At 44.2% G+C, this 14,982-nt stretch overlaps 1 protein-coding gene across 2 annotated transcripts in view; it reads right to left on the bottom strand.

Annotated features, from left to right (window-relative positions):
• Positions 1 to 1,004: 1,004 nt before the first annotated feature.
• Positions 1,005 to 14,982, bottom strand: part of LOC147455628 (gamma-glutamyl hydrolase 1-like) — a 52,024-nt gene continuing 38,046 nt past the window's right edge. Inside the window, exons 7-10 of one of the 2 annotated variants that reach the window (XM_086514362.1) lie at positions 1,909 to 1,971; positions 1,729 to 1,817; positions 1,552 to 1,644; positions 1,005 to 1,252 (exon numbers count right to left, since the gene is read on the bottom strand). In XM_086514362.1, the coding sequence (XP_086370488.1) occupies positions 1,213 to 1,252; positions 1,552 to 1,644; positions 1,729 to 1,817; positions 1,909 to 1,971 (285 nt within the window). In that variant the 3' untranslated portion in view covers positions 1,005 to 1,212. The remainder of the gene's footprint in view (positions 1,253 to 1,551; positions 1,645 to 1,728; positions 1,818 to 1,908; positions 1,972 to 14,982) is intronic. The other variant, XM_086514363.1, reaches the window with a different exon arrangement.

The raw sequence follows: 14,982 nt of genomic DNA, 5'->3' as shown, positions 1-14,982 counted from the left end.
GGGTCCTCAAAATTAAACATATGATATTGACAGTGTTCTGTGGGAGCATTGAAGACCCCCATTAGGAATACCTATCACTCCTCTGTAAATCAAAGTATGTCTCAGCTTTGTGTGTGGGAGCATTGAAGTCCTCCAATAAAACTACCTCTCCCTCCTCAGTAAATCAAAGTGTGTCTCCAATTAGTATGGTGTAGAGTGATTGAGTCTATGGACCCTCCTCTATCTTAGTCGTTTGTCACCATCTCTCTTATCATGTTCCCCATCTCCCCCCTTGTATGCCTAGCAAATCATCCCCTCCCGAGCATATGTGGACCGCCAAGGGAGAAATAACATAGGGCTGTCTGGATCAGTTTGTGTCAGATAATCATATCCTTAGCCACATGTAGCTTTGTGAGGCCATCATACACATAGAGGAGGCTCCCAAGTAGGCTTCCTGGTATTTCTCTCTTTATTAATGTCACCTTCCCTTCTTCACTCCCAAATAGAAGCACAAGACTATATACCAAATAGTAAAAAATTTGGGTCATTTCCCTCCACAATAAACCTCCCACCCTCATTTTTGGTTTCCCTCCATTTTCTCTCCCCCCTCATTAACTTCCTTGCGGCGTCGTTTTCAAATATAATGTAATCTTTTCTCTAGTTCAATAATTAAGTTTACTATTGTATCCATTCTCTCTCCTGCTGCACGCTTTTCACTGTGTGTAATTAGTTGCTAATCTCTATTATGCTTCACTCCATATTGCAAAAAGACCCCATGCAAATCAAAACTGACCTCCTATGGTTTTCCGATAAGAGATAAATTGCAACAATGCTGATGGTAAGGAGGTTGGCAATATTCTGCATCCCTAAAAATGTTATATGACTGCTTCATAAGAGCGAGGGCAAGTACTTTTCCAACGAAGGCAATGAAGTGTCATGTAGCTATTCATTATATCCATCTTGAAGAAAATTGCAGAGCCACTTTGAGAATGACTTTGAACAATAAAACTGTCAAATACAGCTACTGAAAGAAAAGAATGATTTAACATAAGGAATTCTTGCGATGAGTGTTTGTGAACAATAATAATATATAACAATCCCCATATGTTGGGGACATACATGTACACAAGGCCACTATTGTAGGTGGGCAAAAAGGCATATACGTGTGCAAATTGCCCACAGAGGATGTCTGAATCCAAAGCCCAACACTAAGTAGCCAGGTGAAGTATTAAGTCATTGTACAAAGACATATGACTGCTCAAAACTGCTGTGCCTGCAAGATAAGAATTGAACCGAGTGAAAAAACGTACTAACTTTTGAGACACAAACAGAGAAACAGCACAATATGCGGTGCTTCGCGAAGCGGTTTCGGGAAAGCAAAGAAAGTGAGCGCCCAGCCCAAGACCACGAGGCACAAATTAACAATTCAACACGGGATGTGACAAAATGATGCCTATAGTGCCAAGGTTGAGACCTTTTTTTCTCTTGAGACACTCATGCCCACATGCACCCATATGCATGCAAACACACACTCCCCAAAAACAGAAAAGACAAGAATTGGTTTTGACATACCCATCTTTGCCTGTGTAATAAGGACTGTAGTTGTAGATAAGGAACTTCTTCTCGTCCTCCAGGCTTCTTGTATGGTTAGATTTTCTTAATTCACTGGAGTCAATTAATGAGAATGTTTATAAGTCTCGATACGGTTTCTATTTAGTATCCATAGCAATGTTCTGGTCACATGCACACCTTACTAAAAAATTGGCTACACTTTGACAAACATGGATGGCTTCAGCAGAATGAGGAATACTCGATAAACCCCATTCGAAGGCATTCTTCTGAAAAAAAACAAACAAAAACAAAAAATCAGTTAGTTGGGCGATTACTCACATAAAATCCAATGATTAAGTATGTGATAATTGCATGTACTTCTGGATGCCACTGAACGCCGGTAACAGGATAATTACGCCCTTCCACAGTTGAGACATAGACCTGGATTTTAGAAAAACAAAAGCTGTAGCCTGTAATGCTATCCAGATTATGTTTGCTGTAAATGGTCTGTGTAAATAACATAATTGCTAATAGGTTTGCAAGAAAAATGATATCCAGTTTGTTTAATTATACGATCGCACTAAGCAGCACTTCTAAAGATGTCAAATTGATGGTAGAACTTGAAATTGAGAAAAAGACCTTGATTGCCAATAAATACACGCGGTAAAATTTACCCAAACACTAATTCATTGGAGTCCCATAGTAGCCGTGAAGTTTTGAAACATTTCGTATAAAGCGAGTTTCAAAAGTTCCAAAACGGTTTCACTACTTTATGACACCACAATAGAAGTTTCATTAAAATCTTTTGAGTGCCTATGGCTCTTCCTATATGAGGAGTTGGTCTACACGGAACTTGAATGTTAAAGAAGGCAAGGAAACTCAAAAGTATTGACATTGCCTTCAGACATTGTGTCAATGCAAACCAACCGGGAAAAGGACCATAATATCACATACTGAGCTTAGGAAACAAGCGTTCCTTGCCTTCCCTTTTCCTTAACCTAGCCTTTTCAAAGCGCAAAATCACCCAATCACCAAGAGAAAATACAAGTTCACGACGGTGACGATCGGTAGCTTTCTTTTGCTTAGCCTGAGTCTTCTCAAGAGCAATCTTTATCTTCCTGTATGTTTCATCCATATCTTGCACATACTTGTCTGCCTCAAATATCTTGTCCTTAGTATGCAAAATGGGCGGGACTTTCTTCCCTCCTTCCACTATCTCAAATGGTGCCTTACCTGTTGACATATGCACAGTGTTATTGTAAGCATATTCAACCAATGGAAGGTGGTGTTCCCAAGTTTCCTTGTGCTCATATAACATTTGAGCACGTCCAGGACAGTAGGATTTGCCTCTTCTGACTGTACATCAGTTTGCGGATGAAACGAAGAAGAGAAATTTAGCGTAGTGCCCATGTTCTCAAACAATGCCTCCCAGAAAAGAATCGTCATACGTGGATCCCTGTCACTGACAATTGACAGAGGCATCCCATGATATTTAAAGATATTGCTCATGAATATCTTGACCATGTGTTCCGGCTTTATCTTCTTCCTCACAAGAATGAAATGGGCCTGCTTACTGAACCTACAAATGATAGTCCAAATCCCATCATTGCTTGTTTGTGTTCTTGGAAGATCAAAAATAAAGTCCATTGCTATGCTTTCCCATGGCCTATCAGGGATTGGCAATGGCTGCAACAATCTCGGTTGCTTTTGTCTGTCAAATTTGACTTTTTGGCATACTAAGCATGATCTTACAAATGTGTCAACATCTTGACGCAAAGTTGGCCAATAGAAGAATGCTTCAACCCCTTTCACTGTCGCATCAATTCCACGATGCCCAGCATAAGGTGGAGTGTGACTTTCCATCAAAATCTTTGGCCGTAATTGTTTAGTAATGCATAACTTTCCATGCATCATGAGAAAGTCATTCTTAAGAATATAGTGCTCATGATGTTGTCCATCAACAAGCTGGTCATAGATCCTTGCAAAATCTGAATCTTCAGCATATTGTGTCTTCATTTCGTCTAGTTCACAATGGTACGGAATTGACACTGCTGAAATTTGGGGCTTTCGTGACAACGCATCAGCCACCACGTTCTTTTTCCCTTGCACATGCACAATCTGAAAATGGAACATTGACAAGATGTTTGCCCATCGCATGTGCTTCTCAGACAACTTCGTCTGTGTGAGAAAATATCGCAAGGTTTGATGATCTATTTGGACAACAAAATCAGCCCCTAGCAGTTAGTATTTCCAACTAGTGAGAGCATGAATTATTGCCAACAATTCTTTCTCATAGACTTGCAAGTTTCTTTCAGTCTTCAAAAGAATTCTGCTCTCATATGCGACTACTTGCCCATTCTGCATTAGAACTGCACCAAGACTATGGCCACACGCATCACACTGAACCACAAAAGGTTTCGAAAGATCTGGCAAAATGATTACCAGATCTGAAGTCGGCTTCTCTTTCCAAGTGTTTGAACGCTAAAATTTCCTTGGCTGTCCACTTGAAAGTAACTTCTTTTCCTTGTAGTGCATGGAGTGGAGAAGCAATCTCAGCAAAATTTCGAATGAACCTCCTGTAGTAGGAACATAAGCCTAGAAAGCTTCAAATGTCATGTACGGACTTCAAGTCTGGACATGACCTAATTGCTTCCACTTTAGCGGGATCCATGCATACCCCATCCTTTGAAACAATGTGCCCAAGGAAGTGACTCTCTTGCAAAAAGAATTCACTCTTCTTCGCATTAATGAGTAGCCTGTTCTTACGTAACTCATTGAAAACTGCACTCAAGTGATCCCTATGCTCCTCTTCAAACTTCGAATAGACAATCATGTCATCAAAGAAGGTACCCACGAAGTTTCTATGTGGTCTAAAAATTATGTCCATCATTCTATTAAACGTGGCAGGAGCATTTGTGAGACCAAATGGCATGACAAGAAACTCATAGAGACCAAATGTTGTCCTGAACGCAGTCTTATGGACATCTTCTGGCCTAATGCGTATCTGATGGTAGCCACTCTTTAGGTCTATCCTTGTAAACAATGACGCTCCCTCAAGCCGATCAAGAATGTCATCTATCCTCGGTATGGGTAACCTGTTCTTGATGCTATTCTTATTCAAGGCGCGATAGTCAATGCACATGCGCCATGAACCATCCTTCTTCTGCACTAAGTGTACAGGCGAACAAAAAGGGGATGAACTGAGCTGAATCAGTCCCTTCTCTAAAAGCTCGTTGACCTGACTCATAATCTCTTTCTGTTGGGCTGCACTAACCCTGTATGGTGGTCTATTCGGTGGACTAGAACCTGGCACAAGATCTATAGTATGATCCTCAGGTCTCTCAGGAGGTAACTCCCCTGGCAAAGAGTCCGAAAAACAATCACTGAAACCACTCAAAAAAGTTGACCTGTCTTTATCTAAGGTAGACAAATTAGATACAACTTGAGGTAGTACTTAAGTACACAGAAAGATGATTTTTTATTACAGATGAAATAGCTGAAGCAGAAACAACTGGAACAGACTCGTCTTTAAGCTTTACATCAAGGACATGAGTCTTTCCTCTATGTACAAGGGTAATCTTTTTGTTGCAAGTATCCACCATTGCATGCAACTTGTAACACCATGGGATGCCCAGTAACACATCACAGCCCTCAAGTGGCATAATATGAAATTCTTCCGCATCCACATAGCTCTGAATGTGCAGACGAAGCTTTCCCAAAATGGGAGTAACAGGCTCTGAATGACCTGGGCATGCCAAACCTGCTTCCCCCGTCATACCCATCTCCTATGCACAAATGCCCAACTTTGATGCCAATTCTGGTGATATGAAATTTGCACGGGCTCCTGGATCAAAGAAAAGCAGCAATGTCTGGTCTCCAACTTTGCCCCAAGCTCTGCACAGCTCCGTGGCATCTGTGTTTGGCTGGTCTCCAACCAAATCTGGAACAAGTCCTCCACTTGGCTTTGGCTTCTTCCCTTTATGGTCTGACTTGTCATCCTTATCCTGTGACTTCTTCTGTGGGCATTCATTTGCAAAATGTCCTTCTTGTTCACAAATATAGCATTTCTTAGCCTCCCTAAGAGCTTTCCTTTCTTCAAAAGTTTTGCCAGAAAAATGCCTTTTTTGTCCTTGTCCTCGTCCCGAAGAAGACTTAGACTGCTTCTTGGACGTATCACCTTCTTCAGTGGAGGGCTTCTTTGTGGAAGGCTCAAAAGGCTTTGCTGCAACATTGCCCTTGGCTGAAAACTGTTTGCCCTGGGACCCTTTCTTGTGGCTATTAAATCCATCGGAATCTCCCTTCGACAGATTGTTGGCCACTCTTGCATTCTCAATCAACTGAAACATATTCATGACAGTAGTCTTTGTGCAGTAGTCCCTGATTTTCTTGGGCAATCCGCAACAATACTTCTCAATCTGCTCTGACAATGGCACAAACCTGTAAGAGGTGACTGGCAACAGTGCGGCCCAAAACTGTTTATTGTACTCTTCCAGATTCGCACACTGTCCCGAACACATTCCTTGGCATATAACCTGTGGAAGGTCCAGCCATACCTTGAAACATTGAACCACCTCCAAAATAACCAGGATAAGTATTAGGTAATGAAAGGGTCGGACGTATAGCGTGTTCATTACTCCCTTGACCATTCACAAACGGTTCCTGTCCAGCTAAAGCGAGTTGCTTTGGATCATTGGACACTGCTAGTTGCTCAACCACATGGGCTTTCCCTCGAGCATCATGAGTCCTCTGCGCATTGGAAATCTCCTTTTCCTGCAACGGCTCAGTCATGCCCTGTGTAGGAGGCTGAAAACCCCGTGTCGAAGCCTGTAAGAACTCCTGCATCCTTGGGTTGTTAGCCAACTGCTGAAACATGTCCATGCAGCAACGCAGTTGAGTTCTAAACAACATGTCCTCTTCTTGAAGAGTTGAAGGAACTTTCTCCGTGCCATGAGAGGAAGATCCCTCTTCAGGTACTTGGTCTCTCTTCTCTGCCATAACGACAAGCTCTGTGTTGCTTTCACCCACAACAATCCAAGCTGCACTTTTTGAAGCAAAAGTGACTATCCCGCCGATGGAACCATATAACCGGCCTGTACAATGTAGAGGGCGGTACTATTTCAATTATCTGTTAACTTTACACAGAGCACTGAGAAGGGAAGAGAACACAGTTGCGTCCAGCGACTAGAATGTCATTGCGCACACGAGACCGATACCCTGTAGGCCCCAAAGACTGGCGCCCCTTTCGGTATTTCTTTATTCAAATTAAGGTAGAAGATCCGACCACTTAGCACAAGCTTTCACAAAGCTGTCCAAACGTGGCGAGGGCTGAAAACGCAGGTTTTCAACCTGATTTTGGCAACATAACGACGCAAAAACCCCTGTCGATCAAAAGCACCTGTCTAGGACGGATTCCCTCGCTATCTGAAAGCTTTCTGGTGAGCTGTCACAGAAATTCAGCGGGCTGTAATTCCCTGTTTTTCATTGCCGGGTGCCCAAAAGCCTGTACACGCATCCCAAGGCTCTCACGAGGCTCCCCCGGGGTTCCCTTGCAGTTTAGGTGCAAAACCCTAAACCTGCAGAAAAACACAGCAGGCTGTAATTCGCTGTTTCGGATCGTTTTTAGCGGAGCGAACACGCCTACGCGTGTTCCAAGGGCTCCTGCACGCAATGGGACAGCTCCCCTGTGAATTGGACGAGTTTTCACGCGAGAAAACTCTCCGAACTCGCAATCTTTCGCGATGGAACTGTGCGTACCTGTGGGGGATTAGCAATTAGCTAATCCGGTTCCTGTTCAAAAGGCTCTTGCCTTGGCAAACGCGCATAAACCTCTAGAACTGTACATGTTCATCTAAGTAGCCTAACTAGTGGGGCATTACCATATGTGCCAAAGGGGAGAGAGAGATGCACGAGAGCAAATCATCGCACTACATGAGACAGAGGAGAAGGCAAGCTTTCCATTAAAGCTGTAGACCTGCACCCACTACTCACACACACACTGTAGGTCACTTCTCAGTGAAAACTCAGCCCCCTCTCTCTTGGGCGCCTCCTTTAGCTGAGGTGTCCTGCATAAACCCCTAGAACTGTACATGTTCATCTGAGTAGCCTAACTAGTGGGGCATTACCATATGTGCCAAAGGGGAGAGAGAGATGCACGAGAGCAAATCATCGCACTACATGAGACAGAGGAGAAGGCAAGCTTTCCATTAAAGCTGTAGACCTGCACCCACTACTCACACACACACTGTAGGTCACTTCTCAGTGAAAAATCAGCCCCCTCTCTCTTGGGCGCCTCCTCTAGCTGAGGTGTCCTGCATAAACCCCTAGAACTGTACATGTTCATCTCAGTAGCCTAACTAGTGGGGCATTACCATATGTGCCAAAGGGGAGAGAGAGATGCACGAGAGCAAATCATCGCACTACATGAGACAGAGGAGAAGGCAAGCTTTCCATTAAAGCTGTAGACCTGCACCCACTACTCACACACACACTGTAGGTCACTTCTCAGTGAAAAATCAGCCCCCTCTCTCTTGGGCGCCTCCTCTGCAAGCATCTCTCCTCCTGCCAAGTGTCCAGTTTGCCCCTTTGAGTTAATTCTCTAGTTCCCACTGACTTATAAAGTTGTAAGTGACTTTCCGAGTGGCCCAGATTTCGTTTGGCGGGCACAGGCTTCCATACTCATCAGAATTCAGTGTTGACTGGCCCGACCAGTCCCAGACTGACCGACCCAGACTCCCGATGTGGGAAACCTATTCGGTCGCAACCGTTTCACACTAGCCATGCAATGTCCACTTGCACCTTTTCAAGGGTCCCGGGGAAAACAAGTAAAAATAAAAATAAATAAAAATATCTAGTACTTATTTATTGAAGGCAACAGGAAAAATATACACCTCCTGGTGACAGCAGGGATGCATGCAGACAGCAAGTGTGGGCACTAATGCCTTGCCTCGTCACTCAAGAGATGTGACAGATGCTTAAGAGGCTTCTCCTGTCAGAGGAGCTTCAGGGGGCTCTCAAAGCACTCCCTCGGGGTAGTTCCCCAAGATAGGATGGTTTGACTCCCAACTTTTCTTGGAGTACTGGGAGGTGCTTGGACAGGACCTATGTAGTGCATACCAGCACATTTTCCACACTGGGGAGATGCCTCATAGCATGAGCAAGGGTTTGATCTACCGCATCCCCAAGGAGGGGGTTCTTCTAATGAGATTCGACAGTGGCCACCCTTCCCCATTCTCAACTCATCCTACTCTGTTCATTCACTACTTGAGAGCATCAAACATGAGACTCGACGGGATTTGTCAAGGAGCGTAGTATCCTTGACAACATCTTCACCTTTTGGAGGCGATTGCCCTCGCCTACCTATGAAGAGAGGATCTTGTGGTGCTCCTTCTCAACTTTGAGAAGGCCTATGACAGAGTTGACTAGGACTTCTTGGAGGACACTTTGCGCAGGATTGGTTTTTCAAATGCATGGATCAGAAGGATGTCTGCTCTCTACAACTGTGCTCACAGTCAGGTGTTGCTAGCAGGAGGTCGAGGGGAACGCTTCATGGTTACACGCTCAATACGCAAGTGTATGCAGGCTCTAAAGGTGTTTTGTTGTGCGTCGGGAGCATTGATCAACTCCCAAAAGACGGTTTTTTTTTGGGTTGGTGATGCTCCCACACCTGACTGGATGCTTGGAGAGGGCTTTTGTTGGATCCCTCCAAGGACGCCCGATCGCTACTTGGGCTGCTAGGTTGGCTTGGACTTGTCACCAAAGCAGCAAACTGTCCCTCACCTCCTAGCCATCAAGAGGAAGCTTTTACAGCGGGGCTCGGCGAGGCTCTCTCTTGCTGGCAAGGCTGTTGTGGCCAACCAGGTGCTTCTGGCCACCATGTGGTACATCGCATCTTCCAAGATCTTCTCGAGTTCTTGTATCAGCCAGCTAGAGAGGCTAATCAAGAACTTTTTGTGGACAAGGAGAGACGCAGTCGGCTCGTGCCAAAGTCTCCTGGCAGGTCATCACCCTACCTTGCTCTCGGGGGGGGGGGGGGGGGTATCATCGATCCAACACGGCAGAGTAGAGCCCTCCTTGGGAAACTCATTGTCAAGGGTTTTCTTCCAAGGGAGGAGCCTTGAAAAGAGCTCTTGTTATATAGGATCAAAGGCACAGTTCCACAGACACGTGGCCCTTGGAGCCCCTCCACTCGTTGGATTTTCAGAGAGATACGTAGAGTGGGCTTGAGCAAGAGATGGGAGGACCATCGCGTTGATCTTACTTCGGTCTTGGGAGTAGCTGAGGGGGGGACTTGAGCAGCACCAGCCCACATGCATTGAGGAGCGCTTGAGACAGTCTCGAACCCTTTAGTCAGTACACAGCAAGGTCACATGGTTGGCAGTAGACCCCATGTCTCATGGGGTCCCATGGCAGGGGGTTCTGCCCACACCCTGGGAGATTGATTGCAGTTTACAGCACTTCCTGAGGAGAGTCAAAGCATCCATCTACGCGGCATGAGGGGGGTACAGAGCATGTGTCAGCCAATGACTCAACCTCCTTTTCAGTCCTAATGCCAACAGCATAATCATTGTAGAGGTTGCTCAACTCTAGTAATTCATTTTGTGTTTCTATTTGATCGACTCCTTGGTTCCCCTCTGAGTCCGCCTCACTGGTTTCCACTATTGGCGGTCTGAAGTCAAACTTATCTTGTGCTTGCTACTCCAGTGGTCATTCATCTAGCTGAGCAGATCTTTCCCTAGTATTTAGCTCAGTGAATTGATCTGGGTACTATCTTCTCTGCCTTTTAGCTTGTTCTTTGTTCATCAAGACGGCATTTAAATATATCTCTAATAATGGAAAAATGTTCATTGAAGCCAACATTCTCTCAATTTTCTTAGTACTGTACTTTTTGCATAGTTCCTCTGGTCTGAGAGCTTTCTTCCAACCATCATCTAATTCCCTCGCTTCGTTGGAACCCTCGTATGCACTCTCAGATGATTCCTTACTTCTTTGAAATCCTCTGATGAACTTTCATCTGATTCCCTTGGTTCTTTCAGTTCCTTGAAAGACTAGCCCTGTTGAGGTGTACACTGGCTTGTCCATAGGATAGGTCAATGAGCTAGCATACATACGAAAACCTTGCTTGGCATGTCCCATAAGTCTCTGAATGGAGTCAAACTTCTGTTGCAGACAATACCGTCGAACCTCTTTTGAAAAACGATAGCAAAACTGCTCAATCTGGTCCTTCAAAGTGACCCTCCGACATGAGGACATTGGCAAATAGATATCCCAAAACCTCTAGCACTAGTCATCCAAAGTGTCTTTCTTGGTCATTCTCAAATGATGCCAAGCCGTGATGACATCTTCTTTATATTCTTATGTTATCCAGATCAAAGGCCCCTTGTTGTCTCGATCCCCATCTAATGGGAATCTTCTTCCTTGTTAGGTCATGAAGTGGTCCTACTACATGAGCAAAGCCTCGGATAAACCTCCAATAATAGGAACATAATCCCAAAAGGCTACGTACATCATGTTCCATAGTGGAAATTCGCCAATCTTGTACCGTCTGGATCTTGGCTGGAGGAACATCTGAAGCACTTCTATATAGTGTTTCAAGAACTGCATAAGCATGAGTTGCATGTAAATGCAAAGAAAAGTGAGTTTTTTCTCACGGAAAGCCATATAGTCTCTCACAACCAAGTGAGTATGGATCCTCTGTCTTCAAGAGACGAGTATGCCATCAAAGAACACTCCTGTAGAAGCTCGGTGTGGGCTGAATTTTTGATCCATCGTTCGATTGAATGTGGCAAGAGCATTGGTCAAGCCGAAAGGCATTCCCAAAAATTTATAAAGGCCAAAGGTAGTGCGAAAAGCAGTCTTATGGACATTCTCAAGGGTGATTCGTAGTTTATGATACCCACTCCTTAAGTCAATACAACTAAAGATGCTTGCACCCTGCAACTTATTGAGAATATCATCAATCTAAGGAATCAGAAAGAGATTCTTGATGGTGATCTTGTTTAGAGATTGGTAGTCTATGCACATTCGAAACGTGCAATATTTCTTCTGCACTAGTAAACGGGAGAGCAATAGGGTGAAGTACTGGGTCGTACTAGACCTTTTTTCAAAAGCTCGTTAACTTGCTTCAAAATTTCCTCTTTCTGAGCAAGACTTATCCTACAAGGGGCTTGGTTTGGAGGAGAGCTACCCGATACGAGATCAATGCAGTGATGTTCCAGACATTCCGGAGGTAGCCTCTCCGGAAGAGTGTCCGTAAAACAGTCATTATACCTTTCAATAGATTGAAAACGTTTAATTTTCAAACTAGAGAGAGAACCCTCGTTAATTTTATCCTTTTCCTGTGTGTAAATCAAGTAAGCAGAAACGCACTTCTTTATTTCCTTTTTTAAGAAGATATAGCTTACAATAGGGAATAGCCAATCCTTTTTTAAGGAGATATGGCTTACAATAGGGAATAGCCAATCCCCAGCATCAGCAAAAAACTTTATGTTCTTTCCTTGATGCTCAGAAGCGAGTGTCTTTGCCACAAACTCAAATTGGTTGCATATGGTAGTGCCATGGCATACCCAAGATGATATCACATCCCTCGATGGGTTCCATCAAAAACGATTCGCGGTCATTGTACTCGCCAATCCGAAGATTGAGCTCTCCTTGCACGGAAATTGCATTGGTAGTCAACCCCTCGAATGTCGTTCCGGATGTGAACGGAGTTCTAAGCTGAGCCGGTGTGAGGCCCAAGAGTTCTACATTATCCAACGAGAAAAAGTTGTCCGTTGATCCAGGGTCATAGAGGATCAAAACCTGCTGGTTATTCACAGATCCCCAGCCCTTTAGAAGTTGACGCTTCCCTTTTTCTAATTTTGTATTCCTTAGAACAGGAGGAATAGAATTGGAGCTCGGTGAAGCGGATTCTTGCTTCCCTTGTTCTTTCTTCAAAGATGCTTGTTTCTGCCTTTGCTTTCGAACAGGGCAATCAGTCTTCATGTGTCCTTTCTCACACACCTTCCTTGCTCTTTGAAGGTTTGCACTTGGTTGGGCATGAGATACTTAAGCCGTTTTTCGGTACCCTCGGGCTTCATAGACTGATCCGGGTCCTCACGGGTATGCTTTTCGCCTTAGTCGCCATGGTCATCGTTGACCGCTCTTTGCCTTGCACGGTATGTGCTTTATTCCATCCGTCTGGGGGTACCATTGGAATGTATATCCTCGGCAATGATTGCTGACTCCATCATCCGGTCAAGAGTATCATGGGGACACACCTTCATGCTCTTTCGAAGCGGTAGTTGAAAACCTACTTCAAATTTCCGCATCTTTTCCTCATCGGAAATCTTCATGAAAGGCGTAACTTTCAAAAGAAGCGACCATAAGCCATGACTTTCTCATGTTCCTTTTAGGCGAGTCAGTCACATTCCTTCCGGATGTCCTTCTCGAAGTCGAGCGGAAGGAATTGTTCGATTTGAACTGAGTCCATGTTCTGGCTTGTCTACCTTCCAGAATCTTGGCTAACCACAAGTTGCTTTCCATCTCCTCCGTCCTGTGTAACTGTCAAACTTAACATCCTGGTCACCGGATTTGAAAACCTGCATCTTGTGGTGACGCTTGCGGTTATCTGGTCTCTTTAGTATTACGTAGGAAAGTAGTAGGCCTTCTCTTCTTGGAAGAAAGCTTAGACATTGTACAAGAAGTGGTAGAGAAAATCCGAAGATTCTCTCTCCATTGTAAAGTCTGTCAAGCATATTGTAAAAGTCTGGCCCCCTCATATCGTCAAATTCTCGATAAAGTAAAGTAGTGGCAGTTGCTACCTGCTGCTAGCGTGATAAAGCATCTGTGAACACATTCTTCTTACCCTGTAAATCAACCATATGGAGTAGAACGAAGACAGAAAATTTGCCCACCTCATCAATTTATCTTACAGCTTGGCTTGAGTTAGCAAGTACTTCGAGCTCTAATGATCCGCATGGCGCATGAACAGTGAAGTTAGCACCTCGCAGATGGTGTTTCCAAGAACTCAAAGCATGGATAATTGCTAAAAGTTTCTTCTCGTTTATCAGGGCTATTGTCCCAGCCTTAGTGAGAAACCTGGTCTCATAGGCAACCACATGTCCGTCCTATTGCCAAACTGCTCCCAGACTACTTCCACAAGTATCACAATGCCCTTAAAAGACTTTTGAACATTTAGCAACACCAAGATTGGTCCTGTGGTTAGCTTTTCCTTTGGACATTCAATGGCTGTAATCTATCTCCGACCCCGAGTGAAAGGAACTCCTTTCTTGGTAAGCTCATGGCAACGAGTTAGATGATTCTAAAATGTGGGTAGTTTCTTATTTACTCTCTGAATGAATTTGACCGACCCAACTTTACATACCAAATAAGTAAACGTACATAAAAGGACCAATTTAATAGATGGGATCATTCACTTGGATACATAAACTTAGATAAATGAGGGACTCTAAACCATCACATATGCTTCTCCCAACAACTTTGGGGTGGTCTGCATCATCATCAAAAAACACGTTGTGAAGGATTGGGGGGCTACCCTCTACAACACCTCAAACCTACACCAAGAAAAGAGGATGAAGAGAACGGCTCTCTCAAGATAATATGGGCTGATCTTCTCTCACAAATTTTGACACCCTCACTTGCACTGAGCCTCGACTAGCTTCAACTAGCTTCCCTCTACACCGCTATAACTCCCACTATACTTGGATGCACTAAAGGAAGCAAGGGAACAAAGAAAACCAAAGGAAAAAAGTAAAGAAAAACAATGAAAATCTCTGCACTTTTTCTCATAAAACCAAGGGCTTCAATTCTTTTCAAACGCCCTTCCATGTGCTAGTAGAGACTCCATAGGCACTCCCATATATACACACAGTTTGACCAAAACCCATCCAAATCAAGCCCAATTTGAAAACCCACAAAGTTCAACAACAAAACTCAAAAAAAGTGATGGAGAACTTGGGGAAAACCTTGTCCTTTTGCGTATGTACAAGCAAGGAATTGCAGCGCATAGTCTACCCTCGACTAACTGCACCAAAGGGAACTATACACAACATGGCTGCCATACCTCAAACCAAGATGAAGAGAGGTCAATCTGCAGAGCTAAGAACCCACTTTCATTAGCCCATTGAAGAGAGACACTCTCAACTCACCACACCAAGCTCTCGCAAGGCAAGAGGGGCACCTCTACACAAAAACCCCCACCCTTCACCGCAAGCTGCAACAACACATAGTTTCTTCTTCGCAGCTGAATATCCCTCTTCACTCACGACCCCAAGCTGATAAAAGTTCAATTTTTGTTCATATTTTTAAAGCACTCCTTGAAGTCTCGACACCTCTATATACAAAAACAGCAAAACTATGTACCTCGCACAACTGGCCCGCATGCGTAGAGACAATTGGCACACACCGCCTTTGTACACTTTGTACAAGCATGCTTTATGTACATCCAAGGGTCAC

Source organism: Adiantum capillus-veneris, chromosome 6 (genome assembly GCF_014529385.1).
Source record: "Adiantum capillus-veneris isolate H3 chromosome 6, ASM1452938v2, whole genome shotgun sequence".
Taxonomy (NCBI): Eukaryota; Viridiplantae; Streptophyta; class Polypodiopsida; order Polypodiales; family Pteridaceae; genus Adiantum; species Adiantum capillus-veneris.
The sequence above is the reverse complement of the archived record's forward strand: the minus strand, read 5'-3'. Positions and strand labels throughout refer to the sequence as shown.